This window comes from Apteryx rowi, unplaced genomic scaffold (genome assembly GCF_003343035.1).
Source record: "Apteryx rowi isolate R43461 unplaced genomic scaffold, aptRow1 scaffold_86, whole genome shotgun sequence".
NCBI classification, from domain to species: Eukaryota; Metazoa; Chordata; class Aves; order Apterygiformes; family Apterygidae; genus Apteryx; species Apteryx rowi.
The window spans coordinates 517,773-544,084 of NW_020451160.1; the positions used below are offsets into that span (position 1 = coordinate 517,773).

The 26,312-nt window shown below is 49.7% G+C and overlaps 2 protein-coding genes across 7 annotated transcripts in view; both read left to right on the plus strand.

Annotated features, from left to right (window-relative positions):
- Positions 1–6,467, plus strand: part of SRP68 (signal recognition particle 68) — a 15,012-nt gene extending 8,545 nt beyond the window's left edge. Inside the window, exons 8-15 of the mRNA XM_026090375.1 lie at positions 529–627; positions 948–1,012; positions 1,346–1,505; positions 2,202–2,296; positions 2,538–2,667; positions 3,108–3,183; positions 4,047–4,099; positions 4,554–6,467. Of these exons, the coding sequence (XP_025946160.1) occupies positions 529–627; positions 948–1,012; positions 1,346–1,505; positions 2,202–2,296; positions 2,538–2,667; positions 3,108–3,183; positions 4,047–4,099; positions 4,554–4,781 (906 nt within the window). The 3' untranslated portion in view covers positions 4,782–6,467. The remainder of the gene's footprint in view (positions 1–528; positions 628–947; positions 1,013–1,345; positions 1,506–2,201; positions 2,297–2,537; positions 2,668–3,107; positions 3,184–4,046; positions 4,100–4,553) is intronic.
- A 465-nt stretch (positions 6,468–6,932) lies between these two features.
- EVPL (envoplakin) overlaps positions 6,933–26,312 on the plus strand; it is a 36,052-nt gene continuing 16,672 nt past the window's right edge. The window contains exons 1-9 of one of the 6 annotated variants that reach the window (XM_026090369.1): positions 6,933–7,984; positions 8,346–9,076; positions 13,599–14,305; positions 16,367–16,509; positions 23,052–23,151; positions 23,677–23,831; positions 24,554–24,677; positions 25,476–25,601; positions 25,843–25,881. In XM_026090369.1, coding sequence (XP_025946154.1) covers positions 16,436–16,509; positions 23,052–23,151; positions 23,677–23,831; positions 24,554–24,677; positions 25,476–25,601; positions 25,843–25,881 — 618 coding nt within the window. In that variant the 5' untranslated portion in view covers positions 6,933–7,984; positions 8,346–9,076; positions 13,599–14,305; positions 16,367–16,435. Of the gene's footprint in view, positions 7,985–8,345; positions 9,077–13,374; positions 16,510–23,051; positions 23,152–23,676; positions 23,832–24,553; positions 24,678–25,475; positions 25,602–25,842; positions 25,882–26,312 lie in introns of those variants that run through there. The other 5 variants (XM_026090368.1, XM_026090370.1, XM_026090371.1 and 2 more) reach the window with 5 other exon arrangements.

The window sequence follows — 26,312 nt, forward strand, 5'->3', positions numbered from 1 at the left end:
AAAAAAAGCCTAGAACAAGCAAATTCTTGCCACTGTGAGCACTACTAGAGTGGGAGTGTAGAATAGATATTCATCTAGATGTTCTTACCACACTAGAAATGTTAAATCAGTATAACAAGAGCAGCCTGCATTGGTAGTTTGCCAGCTCAGTAATGCTCAGCTCTTCTGTTGCTGTGGCCTTCCCACAGTGTGGTCCAACCTCAGCTGTTCTCCAAGCAATGTGGGTGCCATCCTGGAAGGGAAAGGAGTTGCTAGGAAGGCAGTGGAGACGTGGAGATCAGAGCTGCCTGTGCTAGGCTTCGGTGCTGCTATATTCTCAGTGCTGACCAGGTTCCCTGCAATTTCTGACAATTTGTCCCCTTAGGATATATTGCAAACAGGTACAGATTGGAGTTCTAGTTACCCACAGACTTTAAGGCAGTAATTTGAGAGAAATTGGGTTTAATCTCCTCTGTTAATTCTTGCATCATGGGATGCAAAATACAAAAATGTCTAATAGGTGTTTTTTTGACTTTCCTTTGCTCTTAGGCAGAAAATGAGGAAACGAAGGAACGTTTGTTTGAATCTTTGCTCAGTGAGTGTAGAGATGCCATTCAGGCTGTTCGGGAAGATCTGAAACCGGACCAGGTAAGTACCAGGCGTCAATGTTTCTACTTTTAACAGCACAGTGTCTCTTTGGGACTGCTTTATTATTGTTAAACTCAGTTAACAGCAGAAGTGGCTTTTGGGTTTTCTTTAATAAAAAGCCACAGAAGAGTTGATCATCTTTGATTTGATTCTCTTCAGAATTGGAGAGGGTAAATAACTGTGTAGAAGCCCTCACCCTTTTACCCAGAAGCCTGATATAACTTCCCTGGTTTTATCCAAACTTCGCATTGTTTCTGATGTTTTCTTCCCCCAGCTGCCAGACTAAGTAAATCATGCAATGTTTTGTCCAATCTTTGCAGAAGCAGCGGGAGCACTCTCTGGAAATGGATTCTGGGAAGGTGTCCAACATCCAGTACTTACACAGGTAATAAGCAGACACAGCTGCCTGTACTGGTGTGAAGAAGTCATGCTCTTCTGTCAGGTTCAGTCACCTTATAAGTGTGTGGGATTTTGTTTTTTGTTTTGTGTTGTTTGTTTGTCTGTTTCCATCCTGGGCCTCTGGGATCTCAAAGAATGAGTGCACAGATAAGGATCTGATTCATGCAGCTTCAAAAGCGTTTTACTTAAGATTCTTATGTTGATCTTTCAAATGTTTTTTCCTGTAGTAATATCGGCTTGCCCAGGAGGGAGGATTTTTTTTCAGAGCAAAGAGTAATATCTCAGTAGTTCTGATCATCTGTTAATGGTATCTTTTTAGTTATTTGACTTACATCAAGCTGTCGACAGCCATCAAGCGCAATGAGAGCATGGCAAAGTCTCTGCAGAAGGCACTGCTGCAGCAGCAGCGGTCAGAAGAGGATGGCAAGCGTACACCACGGCCTCAGGACCTGATTCGTCTTTATGATATCATCTTGCAGGTAATACTAGGGAAAGCAAATCTAATTCTTTTTACTGACTGGGAAACTCTGGTATGGGAAGGTATTGTATAAAATATGGCAACTGCAGGTGAACTGACCATGAATTTTGAAGAGCAACTTGGTACCTACAGTAACCTTGTTGAAGGTGTTTGACATCTATGTAGAGCATGAGAGAATGCTTTTAGTTGTGAGCAGAAAATGCTGCGAGGACTGGTAACCTTGGTTTTATACCGTGCAGTGGTTTTTCTGACACTTTTATGCAGCATCCTGATAGCTGCCTTACTTTCTTCTGGCCAGTGAAAATGGCAGCTAAAAATACTTAAAATGCACTCATTCTTCTCTGTAAGCAGTTTCTGAATTTCTCACATAAATATTAAAATAATTGCGGGAGCTTGTGGGTGGAGTAGTTGTGAATGGGAAAGGAAATGTCTTATGAAAGAATTATTTCATGTGAAATCTGAGGAGTCTTTGTCCTAATGCCTGTTTGTGTCAGGAAATCTAGCCTGGGGTCAAACTTGCACAAGTTTCCATGAGTGTCCTTCACAGGGTTAGCATATTGACAATTAGAAAACTGGAAACTGCTTCCATGGGAGTCTGCTATTGACTGTTAAAAGGGGCAGTTTTCTCTTATTTCATCAGATTCCAGAGGAAAACAAAGCTTGCCTGAATTCATTGCTCTGACTCTGTTTTCCGCAGAACCTTGTGGAACTGACGCAACTTCCTGGCCTAGAAGAGGACAAGAACTTCCAAAAAGAGATTGGACTGAAGACACTAGTGTACAAAGCTTACAGGTGACTGAGAACAGCCAGGTTGTGTTTAGCAGGCATTGAGTCTTCAAAGGTTATTAGCCCTCACCTGTAGGTGCTGTGCAGGGTTTAAATAGAGTTTCCTCTGCCCTTTTGTAAATGAAGGGAAGTGCTAAGGGGAAACTGGCCAGTGCTACCTAATATCTCCCATTATCAGTGATTTGAATTGGCAAAGGTGTGGGCAAAGAATACGGACACATCGAGGATCAACTGTTTACTGTTGCAGGTGTTTCTTCATTGCGCAGTCCTATGTCCTGGTAAAGAAGTGGAGCGAAGCTCTTGTTTTATATGAGAGAGTGCTGAAATATGCCAATGAAGTTCAGTCAGAAGCTGGAGCTTATAAGAACAGCTTGAAGGTAGGACCACAATCCTTCATGTAGAGGGGAGCTGAAGTTAATAAAGAAGCTCTTGAGCCAGTATTTATTGGCAGTTAGATACCAGGCCATTACAATTCAAGTCTGATATTTAAGTAGCAAGAAGAGTAATACAAGTGTGACTTCCTGATATATTATACTGCAGCCTTTTCTAATGATATGCAAATGCTTCAACTGGCCACTCGCTTTGGAGGAGAGGCAGACTTGCTGTAACAACGCTAGAATACTTTTCCGTGTTTCTCTCACATCTGCATTTTCTGTCATACTACTTCTGTAGTGCCTGAAGGACTATAACGTAGATTCTCTTCTTCTGGGAAGGCTTACTAGCGCTTAGTCCTTACTCTGTCAGATTTTAACTTTGCCCTAATTCTTAAAACTCTGGCACCTTTCAAGCTCTCAAATAATTGTTTTTAATGCTCCAGGAGCTGCCTGATGTTCAGGATCTGATCACTCAAGTCAATGCAGAGAAATACTCCTTGCAAGCAGCAGCTATATTAGGTGAGTTGCACAATCATCCAGGAGCTCTAACTTCGCTTGCATAACATCCCTCCAGCTATTTAATTTCTTTTATTTCATTTCTGAAATGCCAAATGTTTTTCCACGTTGCTTTGATCTATGTAGGCTCTGGAAAACTGTTTCTTCACAGTCCTAGCCTTTTCTAGCTGTGTGTAGTGCAGATAGGCAACCGTTGACTAGACACTTGGCATCTCGTTCCCTGACCAGAGATGCAAAAGCTCTTCATGAGGACTTGCAACTATTTTGGTAACCTGCACAGAACATCCTGGTTAGCGTTTCATTTTTTTCCCAGCAGACAAGTTGGAGTCAGTAGGTACCAGTTTTTCAGTAATAGTACTTGCTCCCAGTGCCCTTACTCATCTTGGTTTTTCCCTAACCAGGGGAAATAATGAAAAGGGGGAAAGCAGTGATCTGTTCTTTGTCCATGTGAACCAGGTTAGGGGAATTTCAGGGGAACAGATGACCCTTGTGGTGTCTTAGGCTGCTGGCTTTGTGCTGCCTGCTGCTAGAAGCCCAAGAAAAATGACGGACTGTCTTGACTTTTATTGCTTTAACATACCTCGCTTGTGTCTTTTTGTCATCTGCTGCTTTGTGCTTAACTCAAAATCTGTGCTTCTCTCAGGAGCTTCTCACGGCCATGCTAGACTGGAGAGTTATGATGGTTATTAACCAAAGTCTGTGACCCTTATAGCCTAGAAAGTGAATTGCTTCTGCTGGAAACGTCTTGTGTCTCCCTGAAAGCAAGGCTCACAGCTAAGCTTAGAGGGCAGCTGACTCCTGAGTCACTCTTAGTTTACTCAGAGATCTAGTCTGTTTTTCTTACTACCTTTTCCTCAATTTTGCAGATGCAAATGATACTCATGAGACTGAGTCTCCATCTCAGGTCAAGGATGGCAAGGTAAGAGCTGAGAGCTCAGACACTGCGTGAATTTCAGTAGTGGTCTTAGTACTGTTTTTAAGCTGTTACCCGACTGTTTCTTACAACCCAGGCTGGTTGGAGTTCTGTTATGACTAGTGTATTTTAGAGGTTTTAATAGGCTTCTTTTTCCTTACCACAAGTCCTGAAGGTGGCTGAGAGGGTGGAGTCTCTCGGGTAGGGGTTGGGCTGCCTCTTGCAGCTTCTGGTGTGGCATCTTCATTTTTTAGCTTTCTCCCTGCACTTGGGAAGTCTTTCCAGAGAACCTGCAGTGAGGTTTGATGGTAGAGGACTGTTTTCAAGGGCCCAAGACATCACACATAAGAACATCAGCTTCTGCTGGCTCGGTGCCACTTATTCCTCTTTGCTTGTTTGGCCCCTGTCAGCTGTGATATGATGCGTGTTTAATTTGCGTTTCTGCATTCGTCTCTTTCAGCCACTCTCGGAACGGTTTGAGACTTTCTGTCTGGATCCTTCTCTTGTCAGCAAGCAAGTCAGCCTGGTGCACTTTCCTCCGGGGTTCCAGCCCATTCCATGCAAACCCTTGTTTTTTGACCTGGCCCTTAACCATGTTGCTTTCCCACCTCTGGAGGACAAGGTGGAGCAGAAGGCCAAGAGTGGCCTTACAGGATATATCAAGGGCATCTTTGGATTCAAAAGTTAACCAGGACCCCTCTGAGGAACGGAGGTTTTATTCTGTATTGAAGGAAAAGCTCCAAGAGGTTCTAGGACGTAAATATCTGCATCTGAAACTGACAGAGGGAGGTTTTACCATCTTCTTCCCTATGTTCTGTGTATGTGTCTGTGCACTTACATTCTCTCCCAGTGTATTAAAGGCAAACAGTCTATTCAGGTACATAAGTACACTATAAATATCTGAAAATATCTGGAGCACAGAGAAATTCCATTCTGCTTGGAGAAGTTGGAGCTCACTTTGTGACCAGTGGCTCGTTCAGGGCCAGTACCCATATACTTACCATGGACCAGGGCATAGGCATATCTTGATTTGTGGGTTTTTTCTTTCTTTCTTTTCCACTGTTATTTGACATGATAATTTGGTAGTTTGATCCAGAAGCTTTCTGGGTGTGGTGGGGAAGCAGAGGCAAAGGTAGATGCAGAACTAAAACAGCAAGATGAGGCTGCCTACACAATGGCCATGAAACAATAGCCAAGGGGGCTAACTTTTCCTTCCCTTTTGACTCCACTCCCCACTGAGAAGTATATATAGTTATGTAAAGAGAAGTCTCTTTATTTTTTAAAAACGTAACATTCAGAAATGACAAAGTAGAACCTCTTTCCTTATCAATAAGGATGAAATGTACCTTATCAGATGTTAATGATTACCCCAGCTGTGGTGGATTATTGCCTGAATTTGTACTCTGGGCTGATAGAATCTATCTTCATTGATAACTTTTTGTTAAATGCCTAAATACAGTATAGAACCCATTCCTACAAGGCTTTTCCTGGGAAACTTAACTATTCATGGGTGGCGTTAGGAATAGCTACTTGCTCTTCATGGGAAGCTGGGTCTCCACGTTTATTTTGTCTCGGATCTAAACCTTGCCTGAAAACAAGATGATCTTTTTCTGGAGTTCATCTCTTGCTTTTTCCTCATTGTCAGTCAGTAGATACACCTGAAATGAGAAATAAGCAACAGGAGATCAGTAGGTTCCTGAGTGATAGATCTTCTCTGTCACATGAGCCAGCATTTTTATAAAGAGCCCGGGTGCTATGGTGATAGGCACTTTCAAAATGCGGGTAATTCCGTATTCATGTTCATTAAGCAGGAAAAACAACAGCACGTGGGCAGAACTGTTCCCAAATAAAGTATTTGGAAGTTTCCACAAGCCATGTTTGGGTTTTTACTCAGTCTGTTGTAGCTCGAAGCTGAAACAGCAGTTAGTTCTAGCTGCTTGTTAACTCCTCTTCACTGGTTGTCTTGACTTTGTGTTGTTTCTCTATTTTTAGGCATTACAGTTAATAGGGGTGGAAACAGAAGAACTGTTTTGAATGACTGGATTGTTGTTGTGGGAATTTTCCATGCGAGGTGCATGTGTCAGATGGATGGGGGGAATTAGCACTTCCCGTGATTTTAAGATGAATGTTTGCTCTTTTATTCCAAGTTAGTCTGATTTGTGAGCTCTCAAAGTACAGAGCAGCTCTAAGGAGGACTCTGGGCTCAGAAAGAGGTAAGAGAAAGAGGAAGAACTTCTTGGTTGTGTTTAATATTTGCCTGTGGATGCCAAGGGGTTTTTACAAGAGAAATGGGGAAGTATAACCTGAAAGAAATATTGGAGAGTATTTATACATCTGGTGCTAATTTCTAGCAAACATGGTCTTGGATGACAGATTTTTGTTCACTGTAAAGCCTGTTTCTTTTTAGACATAAGGAAAGGTCGTGCTGTAACTGTCCCAAGCATCAGCTGGTTGATGAGCTTCGTGGTACCTCTTTCTTCATGCTTTACTCTGAACATTTCTAGCCTTCTCTTTTATATCAAATCATTTTGAGTACTGTTCTTCGGTTTGTAAACCAAACTTCTTCCTGCTGTCCTACCACAAATCTGTGTGGTGTCTGGATGCATTCCAGTGAAACTTGTATTGCAGCCACTTTCTAATTGGTTACTGTTACAAAAAGCTAGGAGCAATTGGCCTCTTTGTTAAACTTATTTTGACAGATAACTGATTAGTTAGACACAGATAAGAAGTCTGAAAACAATAAAGTCTTATTCTTGACCTCTGAGGCGTGTAGTTTATGTTGAGCATGGAGAACGCCAAGCACTCTTTGCTTCCCAAGCATTCAGATGATCAATGCCATGCCATCATCTGGGACTACTTAACCCCTGGAGAACGATCACTTTGATTTGGAGGAGGATCTCCTTTCTGAAGGCCCGGATAGATGCATTGTTCTCAGAGGTAATATTTCTTCTGCTGTAATGTTAACAGTGAATAGGATTTGTAAGCAGTGTTGTGACTTGAGTAATGTGGAAGGCACTGATAAGGTACTAAGAATCTAACGTGAGAAAAATATATGCTGTTATTCATGTAACCTGTATGATGAAAACCAGACTTGTAAAGTTTATTGAGGATCGTAGCCCGGCGGTGGAGCTTGGAATTGCAAAGGTAAGGCCTGGAAAACGATTATAAGGGAATAGCCTTGGCAAGTCTGATAGTCCGAAGTGTCTGATGTAACATACGGAACAAACTGATTCCCCTTGGCAAGCATTTAGTTGTGCCACCAGCTGCCAGACCACTAAGCTGCTAAAACAGCCCGAGCAAGATGCAGAACACTATTTTGTGATGCATAGTAACCTGCTTATTGCTATTCTTTCATTCAGACTGCAGTGTTTGCTCTCTTTCATGAATTGGCATGTAGTCCTCATGATTGCTCTCAAACAGGAAACTCCAGCAGAATGGTCAAGATTTATACCTTCAATCAATTCCTCCTGTGGAGTGCAGTATCTTTGGGCTTAGCACTGGAATTTTAATTACAGGCTGAACTATCCACATGTAGTCCCACTGCACCAATCAAAATATCAGTAAGATGTACATAATAGCCTTCAGCCCCACTGTCGGTGATATGCCTGCATCTTAGACTGTTCACTTCTGCTCATCTACTCCCAAGGGTCTTATGGCAATGGATTGAGAGTGATGGAACGTGTGGTTTTGGGGAATGATTAGCCTGAGACAAGCCAGGCAGTCTCAAGAGCTGAATGAGAGGTGACGTGCTGGCTAGTAATAATCTGGCCTGGGAGCTTCTGAATAACACTTTACCTCCTTCAAAAAAGGAATCAGTATTTTAAATGGAAGTTATTGGATTACTAGAGGAAATCTTCAATGCTGTATAATCCAAGATGGAAAGAACGCTAGGTGAGCACAAACAGTAAATTCTCTGGGGCCTTTGTGGCCAAGTTATCCTGATGGGCTTGTGGCAAGGTTGGCTGGCAGCTTGTATCAGATATGCCTGATAGTGAAGGGCTATAGTCCCTTGGATTAAGTATAGCAAGTCCTTGCCCAAGTACAGGAGGAGCGAGTAGAACCGGTTTCTGGGAAAAGATATATCTGCTGAGAGATGTCAGTGCTCCCATGTATCTCTTGGTAATACCCCGTTACTCCTGTAAGCACAAATGCCCTGTGGTGTTCAGCTCAGACTGTAACTTGAGGTTTGCTCGCCTAAAGCGGTGACTTGGTGTGATCTTGACCCTGTATGGCCATTCCTGTTTTTATTCAGGCCTGGATTGCTGTTTTCAAGCATGAGAGCAGCTGGAGGTAGGTTTGCCTACCAAAGAACTGGTTCTGCGCAAGCTTGGCCCATTGCGCTGAGGTTGGCCTTCGGCTTGCTTTCAGCCCTAGCAGATGTTAAGGATAAATGTGACTGTCTTCAGGGATGTTGCCAGTTCTCCCAGCTACAGGATCAGAGTCTAGGCGCTCTAAGGTTGGATGCCTTTGCTTTGAGGAGGTAGGAGTTTTGAAGACTGTCCTTTGGACATGCCTCTGAGGGTGGGGGGCAGAGGTGCAGTTACAGCTCCTGTTTGAAGGGGGAGAGCTCCTTCTGATCAGAGTGGGAAAACTGCATGGTAGGTGTCCCTGGTGCAGAACAGGAAACAGGCAGTGATCCTGAAAGCTACTTGGCTTAGGTGTCCTAGCAGCTGCTTGTGTGCTCTGAGCTTTTCTGGAGCTGTGGCAGGAACAGAGAGCAGCTCTGACTGCTTTGCCTACCACTCCCTCTCCCTGCTCTGAACTGAGGAAGTGCTGGGGAGTGCCGCTGGCTGCAGCGTTGCCTCTGCAGCCCAGCTCAGCTYGTCAAGAATGTGGGTTACTGGTCAAATCAAGTCCATCTGACTTCTTCCTGCCAACTGCCCCAGCCATCCCTTTGGTCCTGGCAGCTAGAGGGTTTGATGTGGAACAGCTCTGCGCTCCAGGATTCGGTCATGCAGCGGATGAGACACACCTGCAGCCAAGGTTTGTGTACTCCCGGAAAGAGTGCTAGGCTCTTGCTTCTCAGGCTCACCCAAACTTTGTGGAGGGTGAACGGGTTTGTGAAATGCAGCCTCTCCCTGACCCTCTCCCTTTGGGTGAGGTCTGCTTGGCCTAAGCGTGTTTCCGATGAGGAGAGGCTTGGTGCTTTGCTATCCTGACACAAAGCCACCCRAAGCGCAAGCTGGTTAGCTGCTTCTGTTGCTATGAAGCCACATCTCTTGCAGAAGTGGATCTCATTTGGGTTCTGGTGGGGACAGAGCTGGAGAGCCCTTGCCCCAGAGCTAGCCTAAATAGTTGGACTGTCTTGATTCCTCCCCCCCTTCCCCCCCCCCCCAATCCAAATGCCTACTGGAGAGTGAACGACTAGCGCTCTGCTSTGTGCCAAGTGCCAGATTACAATGTTTGGGTTAGCACTAAGCACAAGTGCAAATTCGCGCTTGTGAGGGTTGGCGTGGGAGGGAGGCTGCTGTCAGTCCCGCACCCACCTGCTTCTCCAGCCTTCTCTGGGCTGCTGCGAGGAACCTGGGGTGAAAGCCTTCCCACCTATTGCCTAAAAAACAGTAACTTCTCACTGGGGGAGGTTTGAAACCACTTTCAAAGGGTGGTTTGCATGTCTGTTGTGTGCATGTGGCCTCGGGTGTAGCTTTCATGTGCTCCAATTCCATTGAATTCAAATTTGGACCCAGGYGCTAGCGTGTACTTAGCATTTCTAGGGACTGTTGTGCTATGATCTTTGGCAAACTCCTCCACTGTTGGGCACCTGTAGTGGTGGGGTCATTAGAGTTAAAATTCATCCTACAGAAATAGTCGTCTTGCCACTCCCCTGCTGGGCTGACTGATGGTGTTGTCCATGCACAAAACTGAGACGCAGCAATTTGCCTAAGGCCCAAACACTGTGAATTAGAATTAGTGACTCTCATTCCCAGCTCCATGGTCAGTCCAGGGAGCGATGCGGTGGCTGTGGTGCCCGAATGACTAAAGAGCAGCATCAAAGCCTCTGAACTGCATTCAATGTTTGCCTCTTTCCACAGAAGCAGAGGAACTTCTAATTTTCTCAGAGCATCAAATTAACTCAGGGAAGGTGAAGTCTGGCCTCTCAAAATTAGTTCTGGCAGACAGGTTCATTCCGTCCTGTTCTCCGCCTGTGACACAAAAGCACTCACCATTGTACCAGGAAACAGCAGCTCAAAAATGGAGCTTTGCAGGAGATTCAGAGCTTGTCCGACACAAAAAGTGCTTGGGCTTGTGGGCTGGAAGATGCTGCCAGTGGAAAGGCTGTGGTTTTGGGTGGTGTGAGCCAGCCTGGCAATGAGCTCCCCTCCATGATGGCAATGCTGGGCAGAGCAGGTCCTGAAGATGCAAGCCTGCTTCATGGACTGATGGCCCGTGCCCACCAGCCGTTGGAGATGGTTTGCACAGGGCTGTCACCAGGCTTTCCCTCCTGCTTCCTGCTTTGGTTGCACAGGAAGAATTTGTCTCCTCTCCCTGTTCACCTTGTGCTGCAAGTGGAGTCTATCGATGGGCTTGTTTAGGTTTGGAGGGAGTCTGAAAGCACGAGCCTTGCCAGCTGGCCTGTGCTAGAGTATGTGAGCATCCTCCTTCCCAGTGTCCTTCTGGCCTTGCCGAATGAGGGTGCTGCAGCCTGGATCCCTCATCCTTCATTTAACTATTCATATCAGGGCCAGGAAGTTTTCTCCTAAAAAGGTACTCCTTTGAGCTCTTCCGGGTACACGTTTCTGCCCGGCCGCCATCTACAATGTAACATCCTGCAGGTATTTTTGCACATCACAGGACCTTTGCATTGCACATGAGTGTGGAGCCTTGGATGAGAACAAATCTGCCCTTGCATTTAATTTTCCATCATACCAAAGCAGGCTGTCCTGTGCTTTAGCCCAGCGTTTGTACAGGATGGTCCCTTTTCCAAGGCACTGCCGTTTGCACAAAGCAGCTTTCTCATGAGACATGAAAGAAATCTCCCCCCAGATGTTCAGGTCTTCCACTTTGATTTCAAGGGATCCTTGTCCAACAGCACTGCTATGTGTGAAGGTTGTCCTCTCTGGGAGGAGTGTTTGGTCCAATAGTTTGGTTACTTCTCATAGTCAGGTTAACTGATCTAGGACACGTCTTGTTCAGAGCAGATCCAATAACTGTATTTGTGGAGCAGTTCATTGCAGCACTGTCACTGGATCAGAAAGTAAAATTTGCAGCCTGCATCCTGCAAGTTATAAACAAGTTTTCCAGACAAAGTGTCTTGAGAATCTGCTATTAGTGAATTTAGCACTATTATAGCCTTGCTAACCCTCTGGGGAGAGGAAAATTGGGCTAAAGCACTAGCTGCTGTAGGGAATTGCAGTGATGTCGTGCTAAACTAGCTCTAGGGCTTAAACTCGGAAGAAGCTGAGGGATGCTGTAATGAGCACAGTCAGTGAAGTGGGAAGCAGGTAGATCCTTTTGATGTCTGAAGGGTCTGGAGATGAGTAGCTCATAAAAGCCCTGGGACTGAACTGCTAATAGGCAGGCGAGATGGCTTGGTGCAAATATCCTCTGTATTTAGAGCGATACAAAGGAGCAGGATTTGGATTTTCCRCTCATTTGAGACCTCGAGAGGAAGAGGAACAGCCAGTCTGTGGCATCTCTTGCCTCTGGCCTCTCACTGTTAGGCTTCTTGCTTCAGCTGCAGCGCAGTTCGGGGAGGAGGATCTGAAGCAGGCAGAGCCCTGCGCGCCGACGGATCGCTGCCCCTGCTCTCCTGCCAGGACCTGCAGCGCAGGCGAGGCCGCGGCTGGCGGCTTGCGACTTGCTCAGCTAATGGGGCAGGAGCACGAGGGAGCAGCCTGCGTCGGCAGATAGCGTACGCGTCCCGTGTCTGCTGGACGCTGCCGCTTGGGGAACCAGGCTTCGTTCAGCTTTCTCTGGTATTTTGGGGAAAGGTCCCTTGGCTTTGAGCCTGCTCTGAAGTCAAAGCCCGCTAATGTATGTTGACTTTGGCAAGCTGCTGAATCCAGCCCTGTTAAGAGACCCAGGAAGCTTTTTAATGGTCTTTAAATCAGGCCTGTAGGGAGAAGTACAGGGACCTTTGTACTTTCTGGGGTCCTTCCTCTTTATTTATTCTTTTTTTTTTTTAACAAGGTGAGTGCAGGTACCACCTTGAACATATCCAGGACTGCATGTTTGCTTTGCTCTGAGTACAGCGTTGCCAGCTGTGCAAAACTCCCCTGGGGCTGTATGCCGGCGTTTGATCAGGCTGCAAGYGGCCCAGGCTTGGTCGCTTCCACTCTGCCGAGAGCAGCGTTAGCAGTTGGTCTCCTGGCCTTGTTCATTTGTGGTGCTGCTGCCCCTGCTCAGCTTATCAGCTGTTAAGGATAAAGAAAAGCAGCTGTTAAAGCAAAGCAAAATTAGGTTTGAGGACTATGTAATTTTAGGCTTAAGAAAACCAAGTGTCCTATTTTCTCAGCAGGACAGCACTTTTTTTTTTTTTAATGGATGGGCTATTCTGAGACTTTGAAGTTTCAAATTGGCTTGAATGTGTTGCCTGCTGCTTCTTGCATGGACTYGGTTAGCCATTGCGCTCTGCACTGCCTGGGCTGGGGCTAGTCTGAACAAACCCACTGTGTTTCTGGAAATGACCCATGCTGAAGCCCCAGGGCACGTGAGCAAGCGCTGCATGTCTTGGGTGTTTTCCTGCAGATTCCTGCAGCGATATCCGTCTGCACAGGCCACAGTCGTAATCACTCCATGGTGGGGGGCTGGTCTGATAACAGGCTGGGTATCACTCCAGTCACAGATAGTCCAGAGAAAGAAGTGCTGGGCAGCAGGGGTAGGGCTAGATCACAAGCCTCTTCTGAATTGGATATGGCAGCTGGGGACACTGGTTTGGCAAGTCCCATCACCTCAGCGCTCAGATCAGCCCCTGGAACTGAGGAGATCTCCATTCGGAAATGTTCCCGAGCTCTGCAGTGCTGCTGCTACAAGGGGTGAAGAGCACATGTTGGCAGTGGTGAAACCATCTGCTCTCCAGCTTTGCTGCCGTCCAGCCTTCGCTGTGACAGCTTGTGTTCCCAGAGTGGTCCTTGGCTCTACCTGTGGCTTCCAGCTGCTGCTCTTGCCTCCTGAGGCTGTAATGGTGACAAATAGCCTGGGGCTTTCCCGAGGGCTAAGCTAACCCCGTTCCTCTCGCAGGTGACCAGGGAGCAAAGAGCCATCTTCTCACATGGCTCTGTGTGAGACTAACAGGCTGATTCTCCCTCTTTCTCCTCCTTTGAACACCTGGCTGGGTGAAGAAGAGGCAGGTCCCTTTGCCATGGTGCGGTGATGCAGGAGACTGGATGGCTGATCACGCTCCCAGATGTGGGCTGCTCTACCAAAACTTCACGAACAGACAGCAGCCCTCAGCCCTGCTCGGGCGCCCGCCTGAGAGCCAAGCTGATGGGAACAGAGCCCCTGAGGCTGCTGTGAGGCTGAGAAATAGCAGCTGCTCTTCTGACATGTGGCCTTGCCTTTGCAGGTATCTCTTCTTTGCCCTCCTGCATCAGCGATCATCACTCCAAAGGCCTTGATCATCCAGGCGGGTTTGGCCCTTTCCCCATGCGAGTTCAAGTCCGTCACTGTCCGTGCAGTGTCCCTCCCTCTGCTCTTTTCACGTGCAACCTTGGCAGTGCTCTTGCACAGCTGCCCCCTCTCACTGGGAACAGCAGAGACTTTGCTGGTTACAAGAAGAAGCCGACAACCCCCCCAACGTGCRGGACCTGCCTCTTGCTCAGAGGCAGCAGAGGTCTGTGGCTGGTTGTTTCCACCTTGCTGGCTCCCTGTTCCAGCCAGCAAAAACATCCRCAGGAATTGCCTGCAGAAATCTGGCCCGGCTCGCCAGCGTGCGTCTCCCGCTGTCTGCGAGCGGCGGGTGCTACCCTGCCACACACACTGCCTCTTTTTAAATCAATCCTGAGATAAGCTGTGTGTTTTTCTGTCCTGYCAGCATCTAGCACAGAGGTTGCCGCTGCCTGCCAGAGAGTGTGTCTGTGTGTGTGTAGGGTGATAGATCAAAGAGTCTTCGCTTTTAAAATACTCTTTCGGAGAGATCCTCCCCAGGTGGGGACCGGCTGGGGGAAGGATCACAGCTCTGGCCTGTTGGCTGTGTTGGAAGAGGAAGGTGCTGTTTTAAAGCTTTGCAGGGCAGGAGCTCCAGCCCGTGGGTGATGGATTGCTTGGAAGCAGGTAATCTCGGCAGGGGAATCTGTCCTGGGTTGGTATGTGCCTGTTTTGGTTTCTGTGTTTCATAGTACCTCTACTACATGCCAGTACACTGTCTTCCAGGGGGTTATGGGCAATAAGTCTTGTTCACTTTTGTTTTGCTGCTTTGAATTCAAAAGGGGATTGATTTTCTCCTGGCTTATATAAACAGCAGCCCTGCAGAAAATGGGGTATCCCATGCGGTCATGGCATCCTGCTTGCTCCCGTTTTGTACGGGTGCACACTGTGGCTGAGGTCTGCTTGGGCCTTAAATGCTTTGAACTCTTGTCCTTGGCAAGGTCTGAGCTTTCGTTAAGCCTTTGAATGCAAATGCAGCAGGTCCTGTGGGCTGGAGCTGATGTGCTGTACTCGTTTCCTCCTCCCTGGGTCCCTCCGGTGACTGCAATTTTACTCCCTTCAAGGAGCACTGTTGCTGCCAGTGGTCAACTGGGTGTTAATGGCAAAGGGATAATCTTTTAGCAACTGCTATCTTGTCTCTAGACCCCTGAACAGCAAAGATAGACCTGAACAATTTTCTACTAACTCCAAATGCCTTGGAGGAGAGGTCACCCCTCCTGCTAAGTTCCCCTGGTGCTTTAAATGCCAGCTGCCTCCCCGTCCTTCAAATTAGGAGGACCTCCTGCCTTTATGCCTGAGTCCTGGAAYGAGGAGCAGGGGCCAAGCAAAGAGCCGTGCTCACCCAACAGTAAGGCGATACCAACAGGAAAAGGCAATGCTTTGTAGCTTGTAAAAGAGCAAAACCGTAGTGGAAAGAAAGGCCCTACGCAAAGGAGTCTTGTCCCATTTGTGTGCGTCTTTCTCTCTTGAGACAAGTGTGATCTGTTTTGCACCAGTTTAAAGGGGACACAGAGGTCACTCCGGAAGTGCAGAGAGAGCCCAGGCTTCTGCCTCCGCTCCCAGGCTGTTGTAGGGCTGCAGGAAATGGGGATGAACAGCCACAAACCTCTATTTGCATCACAGATGGCTGATGCTTACGTAGGGACTGTGGTCCCCAACCGCTTCTGTCCCCTTCCTCCTCCATCCTCTGCCCTCCCTCCTCGGTTCTGCACTGGATAAAGATCCTGTGTCACTGTGGTATCCGTGCCGGATTGACCTGAAACACAGGGTTCCTGCTTTGTGGGAAACTTTGAACTTTGGTTTATCTGAAACCAACAGGATGYTGATATCAGCCAGCCCTTGCTGTGGTTTCAGAGAGCCATGGGGCTGGGCAGCCCTACCGTACAGCAGGCCTGGGCAGGTATTCCCAGGAGCCACGGAGACCCCRGGGTGTTGTCACACCATCCAGCTGGGATCTAGCTGGGACTCTGAACCTGTGCTCCGTAGGGGAAAGAGCTGCCTAGCGGCAAAGCCTGCTCAAAGATCTCACGTAGGGAGAATGTCTAGTTAGAGCCTCGGCTGCAGGTCTTTGGGCCTTTGCTACTCGAATTTGTCCCAGAGCCCAGACTGCGGTGGCTGAGCGCGCGTGATGCTGCGCTGCAGCTGCTGAGCCAAGGTTTGCTGTGAGCCCTCAGTGTCTTGCTGGGAGTCAGGACTAGCTTGTGCTGAGTCAAAAGGTTACTGAACTGCAAAAATAAGATCATCTTCTGTGAACTGGTGATTTGCAAACTAATGCTGCTGCTTTGGAAAACTCTTGGATTGCATCATCACCAGGGCTCCTGCTGCTGCTTCAGCATTTTAAATAACTAACATGAGAAGGTGCTTTAAGACATGTTTTCATAGTCACAGCAGACTCCCCCTAAGTCACGTTTTCAGACTCTTACCCCCTGTGAAGGCTGTGCTCTCTGCCCCTCTGCTGGGAAATTGCTGCACGGTTGTGGCCGTGTGCACCGAAACACTCTCCAAGCCAGGGCGAGGTCTCCCATTCGTGCTGCTCTTTCCACCCCAAACTGGTTTTTCGAGTCACTTTTCATATGTGCCTCCATCCCTGCTTCTGCTCACCTGCATTTGGGGAGGAGCCTCCCAGAAACTGCTCTTTAGCGCACTGCCGACCTTCCCCCGCTGAATCCTGTCATTCCATCCCAACAGACTGGAGCGCGGAGCCAGTGCCCACAACAACGTTGCAGACTCCAGGAGACCCCCTGCATCCTAGCCGACATGTTCAAGGGGGTGGGCAAAGGCTCCCCAAGCACGAGTTCCCCGAGCAGAGGTTCCCCTGCCAAGCCTAGCAAGTAAGTGCAACTCTTTYTCTCTAAGCTGTCTTGTGAGCCCTGAGGGAAGAGGGTGTCTGTGTCTGAGAGCTGTGGGACCATCCTTATTTGTGGAGCAGCCGGAAAGCTGGGGATTGCTAGGGGCTTGTACCAAAAGATGCTGTCCCAGCACAGGCTTTTTTGTCCTTGTCTTTTGTGGGGTTTGTGCTCCACCCCAGAGGTAGCCTCATAGCCCGTGGGAGGTGCAGYGTCTGAATGTGTGCTTGGAGATGCATTAAGTGAACAAGGAGGTGCAAAGCCCCTTTTGGACAGGCAGGAGTAGGGACAATAAATGCAGCTTCTTTGCTTGGCTGGAGTAGGCTGTGCTGGATGGAGAAGCAGCTATGAGTCCAGATAAGAGATCCGAGGACTCTTCTGTTGAGTGAGTTTGGCCTGATGCTGCCCTGGGAACCGGGATCCCAAGAGAGGGATGCTCAGTTTGGTGCTGCCCTGCTGTCAGGTGGCTAAGACAGGCGAGGGATGGGTTTGCTGGCAAGCGATTGCTCTAATCCATCTTGGTAGCAAGCTGGTTCTCTGTGGGTGAAATAACTGAGGTTGCTTCTTTCAGGCCTGTCTGAGGTARCACCAAAGGGATCTGACAGTCATGTCCTCCTCTGAAGAGATTCACTGAGCTCTAGGGGGGCAATGTGTGTGACAGGACTAAGAGGGGAAGAGATACTTCCCTAGAGGCAGGGTTTATCTGGGTGCCGCTGCGAAAGGGTCCTCCTGAAGGGGGAGAGAGATCTCGTCCCTTCGCTGAGCTGCTGTTTCTAACTCGGGATTATTTTCCACTTTCCCTCRGCAATTTTGCATTTCCTAGTGTTAGTGGACTCGTTCTGCAGGAATCCCTGTCCCCAGCCGGGATTAAAGGCTGAGGAAATTGCAAAGGGGGTAGGTCTGAGGAGAGGGGGACCTACAGCAGAAAAGGGGATGCTGGCTCTGTCACTCACAGCCACCAACGGCAGCAGCCCAGGACGGCGTGCGTGCAGACGCCTGGGTGGACACAGGCCTGCACTGGCAGCCAACTGCACTGCTTGTGGGGGCCAAACCCAGCACTGGCAAACAGCCGCTGAGAGGGGTGGTGGCCCAGTGCTGCTGCTGGGCAGAAGGACTCCAGGCCTCTGGGAAGAAAGGGACTCTCAGCAAAGGCCGAGGYTTCCAAGTCTGGATGTCTGGATTTGGTCCTTCACCCCACGGGGCCTCTTTGAACACCAGGCCTCTGTCAGGGCCCAGCTGCAGTGAGACGCATCCTCAGAAACCCTGGAGCTCAGCTGCGTTAGCCTGTCCTTCCAATGCACGTATCCAGCTCCCCCAGCCTGTGTTGCGTGTTGGCTTCCAAAACTGGGCTAGAAACTTCAAGTAAAGCTTTGTAGTATAGCTCTCTGCAGTCCTCGTTGTGCCATAGGAGATGGTTGGGGCCACACTCTTTCCCAGCGTGAGCCTCTTGAGATAAACGGAGTCAAACCACATCCAGGAGAGACCTTTCCGTGCAGGATGGAGTTTGGAGCCAGAAGTGTGGCAATTGCTTAGCCAGTTGTGCTTGTTTTAGGAGGCACCAACCATCAGACAAGGGCTAATTTGTTTGGCCGCAGCCCAGGGCCTGGTCAGCACCATCCTGCCAAGATTAGCCGAGGAAATGAAGGTGAATGAACTGTCTCGGGACCAGCTGACAGCGTGCGCTCTGCAAATGGCCACAAGCAAATTCTGGTCGCCCATAGCTGCCCCGGCCACCTCAGGAAATATGTCCTGGAGAGTTTGTAGCAAGCTTAGGTTTGGCCCTGAGAAAGAGCCTGGCTGTACCCCTCTCCAGGATGAGGCATGCTGCTGGGCATGAAAGGGAAAATTCATGAGAAGATGGAATTGAATCGGATCTGGCTGGACTGGCTGCCCTGGTACGTTCCTTGCAAAGACTGTGGGTGGTTTTGGAGGGGGCTGGCAAAGCCTGGCGTTTAATGGTCTCCTGGGATTGCTGTTTCTGCCACCACTTCCCTTCGCTTCTCCCCGATCAGTCCAGGACTGCATGGGCCCTGGCGGGGACGGACACAGGCTCTAAGGCCTAATCCGAGTGCCAGTTCCACCTACAGCACTGAGAGGGGGTTGCTGCATCTGCTGTGAGAGGTTCGGGCTGGCAGATCAGAGCGTGCAAGGACTTCTGTGCCGGGGGAAACGGGCCCAGCTTTGAGGACCATCCTGCAGCTGCGCAAAGTCGGTCAGAGACTTTTGCTTGGACGATAAAGCAAACTCCCTTGGAAGGAAGGAATGGAGGGGTTAGACTTAGATAGGGGTGGGTGTTGTAGTCCTGCTTGAACGTGCTCTGGCAGATGTGGCTTAGAGTGGGGGGACTGTCCTGTTTCTGCTAAGAGACACCTTCCCTTTGCATGCACTTGGACTGTCTGGGAGGCAGAAAGTGGTATGAGAAATAAACCAATTAATGATGATGATGATGATAGTGCTCTGCCTCTTCCAGGCGTGCAATAGCCCTAGGGAGGAAGGTCTACTCTGATTGTCTTGAGGAGGAGGAAGAAGAGCTCGGCTAAGCTCTGCCCTCAGTTGTCCCTCAGCGAGCCCAGTGCTGCCGCTGCACTCGCACCCCGTGCATGGAGTCTGACATKGGCCCTGGGAGCAGGAGGGATGCCCAGCGCAAGCATGCATGAGTCTGTGGCTCCCCRTATCCTGCCAAATTCCAAGATGTCTCTCTGCAGCCCGAGTGTCAACATCATGGCTCTGAAATGTGGGGCCTGTCTGCAATCAGCTCTTGTTGAGCATGGGCTTCTCCTGGGGGTGACAAGACCACACAGAGCAAGGGATGGGGGGCTGTGCAGGGCCAGGTACGTGGGCTGGGGCAGGAGGAACAGCCCTGAGCAAAGACGAGGTTGCTCACAGGCTGCGCAGACAGAAGAGACTTGCCTTCCTCTCAGCATGGTCTGTGGCTGGGATGGGAGGGTCTGTGATGGTTCGGGTGCTTTTCCAAGCATGCACAGACCAAGTCAGCAATGCTCCCACCTTGACCACGGAGTGTGATGAGGCTGGGAGGCTCAGCTGAGGACAGCTGACTTCGCTTATGCGTCAGGCCTTCCTGGGGCTCCCAGGACAGCATGTAGATGTCCCTATCCTTCCAGAACATCCCCTACTCAGAGCTTCAGCACTACTTGAGCATCCAGACTCTCTTCTGCAGACTCTACACTTCTTCAGCTGCTTGCAGGGCTGGCATGTCCCTTTCCCCGCCCAGCTTCTGCTGGATAAAGCGTCTCAAGAGTCTCTTTCCTGCAGCCCTATCGGGCTTCTTTGCTTGGCTTGCTTAGGGGTCTCCTGACTCTCCACTCCCACACCATATAGAGGAGCTCCTCTGCTCTCCGGAGATGACGCTCTCTGAGAAGCATCACTTCCTCCCTGAGGATCAGGTTCTTTCTAACAGCATCCTCATTTCTAGCCTCAAGTGTGCCATGCACCGCAAAGGCGGGCCAAGTTGAGGATGGACAAGGCTGAGCCCTAGTGCTCTTAGAGGGCCGGCTCCCCCCATGGCTTTAGGACCAACATCAAAGGCACTGCTCCTGTCTTGTGACATGGAGGCTGTTGAGGTCTTTTCAGACCATAGTTTTGTTGTGGCTTGGCCTAAAGAAGGGTGGAGCGTGGATCCCTCTTCATGAACAAAGAGATGGCGTGTCCCAATGTTCCCCGCAGCCAGGAACAAGTGGATTTTTACTGTCAATCTGCCCTCCCTGGGAAGGCTGGATCCCAAGTTCTTCCTGGCTGGAAGTGGCACAAAGGTATCTCCAGTCACGTCACAGCAGGGCTCAAGCTGAGTACCCTGTCCAAGCTCTTTCCACAGSGTGGCTGAATTCAGCCAGACCTCTCAAGGAGGATTGTCTCTTCCCCAGCACATCTCGAGAGGCATCCATCCCCTGGGATGCCAGCCAGCCTGTGACTCACTCTCTCCTCCCTGCACAGGAAACTTGGGTGGTGCTCAAGTATTTGCTCATGGGACACCACCTCATTCCAGGCGTGTCAGGGATGAGTGGGAGATTGTGTAACCTCCTGGGGAGGGGGGGGCTTCTTTGTGTTTCCATCCTGCTGCACGCTCAGGTTCAAAGGGGACTATGTCCTGGCTCTGTGCTGCTCCAATGCCCCTTCAGTCCACCCTGCTGTGCCTCAGACCTGAGGCCATCCTTCGTTTCCCTGAGCATTGCAGTTTACCCCAGGAAGACAGCCATGTGGCAAAGATGGGGTGGGAGGGATGTTTATGGGGTATAGAAGACAGATCATAGCAGATAGTGATGCTTTGATGATGATGATGATGATGATGGTGCCCTACTTGGGCTCCCTGCCCCCAGGATCCCTGTAAAAGGGGGCACTGCCAGAGCACAGCAGTCCCTGGTTTCCTTTGCTGACCATGCATTTTGCAGGCAGGGAAGCTGAGGTAGGGCCAGGAGACGCTGCTAACCCAAAGCCCCTGAGGGAGTTGGAAGCTGCTGCATTGCAGGCTCATACCACCCTCTTGGGAAATCAGAAATAAGGGAGGAGTCAGAGAAAAGGATCAGGAGGATGCCTTGAACAGGAGCACTAGGGCTGCCTCTCCTCTGGAGTGACATGGGCTTGGCTATGGTCAGCGTGGGCTGAGCTGACTTGAAACATGACCTCTGTCTGTGATGTCCAAGTACTTGGCCAAGGGTGACTGTACCACTAACTGGCACTTCACAGTCACTTGGGGCTGTTATGGATGAACAACTCAGCACCTGGTCTAGCCTTTGGTATGAACCATGGAATAACTGAAGCCCCATAGGGCTGTTAAAGGCTGTATGCAGACATGATTTCTTCCTCCYGTTGCTTCTGTCCTTCTGTGTCACTCCAGCAATGGGCATATCTGCAAAAAGGTGGGGACATGTGCTTGGTCCATGCAGTTTATTTCGGATGCATCCATGACCAGGCATGGCTCTCTGTGCCAGGGAGCTGATGGGTTGCAAGGATATCTCAATAGTTTGGGGTGAAAGRCAGCTCTGCATTGTGGAGGAGCAGTTTCCCCATGGTCCTTTCCAGCTCCTGAATCCAGCAAAGGAAACTGCATGGTTGGAAGGTGGATGTGGATGGCTCAGCAGCAAGACAGCACCTTCTCTCCCCCAAAGGCATGGGGCAGGTTGTACCAGCCAGCCCTGAAGAAGTGTCCCCCCCCTGCTGACCTCCTGCATGTTGCTTTTCTGACAAGGCTCCAACTGCCTTCTCTTTGCCCAGTTGTTGCCGCTCAAACTCTTTTGCTTCTGGTCTCAGACCGTAAAGCCAGCACATAACGGAGCTCAGCCTCTRCTGAGCTTTGTCCCATCAGCAGCAATCCAAGGCCACAAATCCCTGGATGATGCTACAGGTCCACACCCTCCCATCTCTGCTCCCGCATCCTGGCAGCGCTGCATGCTCCCTGCCTGAAGGGTGAGGCCAGCTCTGTCCCCAAGGGCAGATGCTATTAGAAGCCACAGTACATATGGACAGAGGTGGCACCACAGTTTGTGCTTCCTTATCTGCAGGGAGCTTTGAGGCTGCAGCTGCCTTACTGAGAACCACCTTGTGCCTTGCTACAGCCTCTGGATCCAGCTGTTTTGGCAGGGCTCTGAGCATTTATTTGCACTAAAGGTGATGCAATAAGTATCATGATGGTACCAATCAGCTGTGCGATGGCACTGAGGTGAGAGGTAGTAGGCAGGGGACAGCTGGTGATGGGGACAGCTGGTGATGAGGACATCCAGTGAATCTTCACTGGGCACTAGGAGGGCTGTAGTTCTGCTATTGCCCTGGGAAATTTGTCCTCTGAGCCCAAGAAGCAGTGTGGTTACTCCAGCCAACACAGTGCCTGGAGGTGTTCATAATCTGCAAAGCAAGTCCTTGCCCATTGCAGCCCAGCCTTGGGGTGGCACTGGGCACTCCGCCACCGCAAGGGGCTYGACTGCAGAGCACCTAGCATCAAACAAGACCACAGCATGGCCTTTCTGCACCAGGCTGAAGGGCCRTCTAGCCCACCTCTGCCAGCAGCCAAGGGCAGACTCCCAGGGAACAGCCTCCAAACAGGGCAAGCATGTTGTGCTACCTCCACAGGATGCTCTCTCAGCCTCCAGCTGTCTGTGGCTTCAGGACTTCCCAACCCAGATATGGTGTCTGTGCATTTGGGAGCCCTCCAGGGATTTCATTTATTCTTCCGCTGCTTTTTGAATCCGCACAAACTTTTGAGCATTTGCAGCATCCTGTGGCAAGGAGTTGTGCAGAGGAAGTGCTTGGTTTGCAAAGAGCCACTGCCTGATCCCTCTGAATGTGCTGCCTGTTACCTTCAGTAGGTTGAATGCAATAATCAGGCATCACCTACTTGTCAGCGCAAGGGGGATGCACACCCATACCCTTGGCCACAGCTTAGACTCCTTCTTTGGAGGCCGAGAGAATGTGGGGTAAAGGCCTGAAGAACCAGGTCCACGTCAGGCCCTGGGCAGTGATTAAGAGGGTGAGCATTGCCTTTACCCACCTGGCTGCTTTGCTGTTCCCTCTCTCAGGTCCTCAACCAATGAGCTGGCTGTGCTCATCTCCCGCATGCAGACAAATGCTGATCAAGTGGAGAAGGACATCCTGGAGACACAGTCCAAACTCAAGCAGGTGAGTTGTGGCAGAGGGCAGTGGGAAGGTGAAGGACTTTGGCAGGGAGATGCCTAAAAAAGCAGTGTTCAGGACAACAGATCAGCTGGCTCTGTGCATCAGGTTGTCAGTGAAGGTCTGGGGCTGACTTGAAGCTGGGGAGGAACAGAGCACCCCACAGCTGGGCCTGCATTTTGGAGCATCCCAAATTCTAGTCTTCATGTTTTATGCTCACTGTCTCCTGTTTCCTACGGCCTAGGCTGTATCACCTACATCTGCAGTGCAGCAGCATGACCCTGTATCTCTCGGCAGACCCAGAGGCAGGTAGCCAGCCTGACCCATGCTGATGCCCTGGGGCAGGAGAGATGCTGAAGCAGGCAGCTTGTATGGGGATCTACTACCTAGCTGTGTCCTTGCACCAGCATTCCTCTGCAGTTGGGTACCTCTGAGTGTTGAGCATCCAAGTCCTCCATGTTAGCTAAGGAGAGCACTGAGATGTCTGTGTGGGCCAACCAGGTTTTTTTGTCTGTCCTCTCTGGGCTCCAGGACACCAGCAATTATCAGAAGAACAAGGCCTTTGAGTTCCAGCAAGAGAATGCCAAGAACCTAAAGGAGGCTGAAACCCTGCTGAAAGACCTCTTTCTGGATGTGGACCGCGCCAAGAGGCTGAAACACCCCCAGGCTATTGAAATAGAGAAAGAGTGAGTGTGGCAGGGGAGCTGGCATGATCAGGGCACTGAACGATTGGAAACCCCAGGCCAGAGCGAGGTTCTAGGCTGACTCCAGTGTTGCCATGAATAGGTTGTTTCAACCTTCTTCCCTTGTATTTTAGCCTCAGTGCAGCCATCAGGCATCACCATCACACCTGGACATTGGTGTTTGTTGTCTGTACTAGAGAGTCCCTGACCTTAACCGGGACCTCTTGCAGAAACTACCAGATAAATGCAGAACTGAAATGTGGCCCCACACTCAGGATCTGTGCTCCCAGGGCAAATGTGCTTTTCCTCTGCGTTTCCTAGAATGGAGGCTTGTCCTAATACAAGTACAGAGAGTCAGAGTTGGGTGTTTGAAGGGGAGAAGAACTTCAGTTGGCCTCTAGTGCTTTGCTCCCCCTCTGCTTTGCTGCCCAGCCCTTCTAGATGGAAACAAGGAAGAAAGAGTTGTTTCCTGGATGGGAAGGGACACCCATACCCCTGATCTCCCTGCAGTTGTTCCTAGCTTCCTCTTGGGATGTAATGTCTGAGACGTCCCTGGAGATGGAGAGCATCAGGGTATGTCCCTCCACTGCTGGAAGAGGACAGTGTCACAAAAAGACAACAATCTAGGCTGGGTCTTACGGGTGAAATTTGGGCTCCACACACCCCACCTTGGCTCTCCCCCTCTCCAAACTGATACAGAGACATGTGCCTTTCCTCCACGGCAGCATCCAGCAGCTCCATGACCGCGTGACGCAGCAGTGTGCGGAGTACCGGGGCCTCTACGAAAAACTGAACATCCCTGATGTGGGGCCCAGGGTAGACTGGGCCAGGATCCTGGACCAGAAGATGGTAACAGTAGCTGTATTTACATGTATCTCATAACTCCTRTAGGGCCAGATAGTGCCTGCTATTGCCAGAAAAAAAGAGCAGGAGAGAATAGGGATCCGCCTGCCTCCTCCGCCTTGAACTAAAGCTCAGATGGAGCTGAAACACCATGGCTGAGCACTCTGTTGTCTGAACTGGGCGATTGTTCATCATTTRCTATTGAGACCCTGTAGGCCTCTGCCAGCCATCGTGCGCTCAGCATCAGGCACGTGRTGGAACTAACTCTGAGCGCCCTGGGAAGGAGAAGGAATCTCCTCCCGCCTCTTAAAACCCTCTGGAGGACCGTTAGATTGACTCATTCAGATTAAGAGCTACCAGAGAGCGAGTAGGTGATGTCCTGCTGTGGGTTGAAAGGTTGGAGAAGGTGATGTCTTCAAAAACTTTACAGCCCTAAATGCTATGACTTAATGCTCTAAGTTCTTTGGGTATGTGGAGTGCCCAGTTTGGAGTCAACTTGGGTTCCCTTGAATGATAACTCTGCACATCCACTGCATGTCATCACTGGAAATGTGCCTGGCTCAGCTTGGATTTGTAGGCCGGATGGCTAGCTGGGGTTATATGGCCTGGCTGCCTTCTCTTTGCCCCTCCGAGCGGCTGAAGAAATGGCAGCCACAAGAATCGTGGTAAACAACCGCAAAGTCCTGTCCCTTCCCTTCCTCCTGGAATGGTATCAGACCTTTTTATACTCTGCCTGCACTCACCCTGGTCTCTCCCTGAAGTAAGACCTTTTGCATTAATCTTTGCATAACTCTCTTTGCACAGAAACAAATCAGCACAGGACAGTATGGCCCCAGCATGGCAGAGCTGGAAAAACAAATAGCTGAGCACAACATCCTCCAGAAGGAGATTGAAGCCTATGGCCTCCAGATCAAGAACCTCCGCTCCGGGGTGAGACATCCCTCTATCTCTTGCTTGTGCTTGCCTGCCCCACTCAGGAGCCTGCAGGCTCTGTGCTACAGGGGATGCAGGGGAGACCTGAGCTAGGACAGATCTGTCCAGACAGAGGCCAGGAGGCTCRTTTCTAAAGCGCTTCCCATAAATCAGCTTACCAGCACCTATTACAGCTGGTTTTTTGGCAACAGCTTTTTCTCTTTTTCTTCCCCTCGGTCCTGGATGTGTTATAACCCAGGATGTGGCAGATTTGAAGAGTCAGTACAAGGACTTGCTGGTAAGATTCTCAGTGGCTTTCTGGACAGAGAGGGTAGTGTAGCAGGGTGACTCTTTCCCCAACAGACAGGGAATACCCAGATCAGGGCAGGAGCTATCTCTAGTGTTGCACAGTGAAGTTGTCCCTCATTTTCTTTCCCATCCTTCCCCCCCCCCCTTAAAATAGGTGTAAATAAAGAGCACGTTTGCTGCTCTCAGGGGAATGCTGAAGGTGAGATCTGGGCCTCTTTTCTTTGTGGATCATCACTCTGGAGTTGCCTGTGTGTCCATGAGCACAGAGTTACAGATACTAACAGCAAGAAACCCTGTCCCAGCCCACAGGATGTTCCAAATCTGCATTGCAAACATTGAGGTTTGCACTGATCCCTAACAAGGACTCCAGAGAGGAAATGAGCAGCCAGAGCAAAGGAGATAGCCAGGACAAAGGTCCTG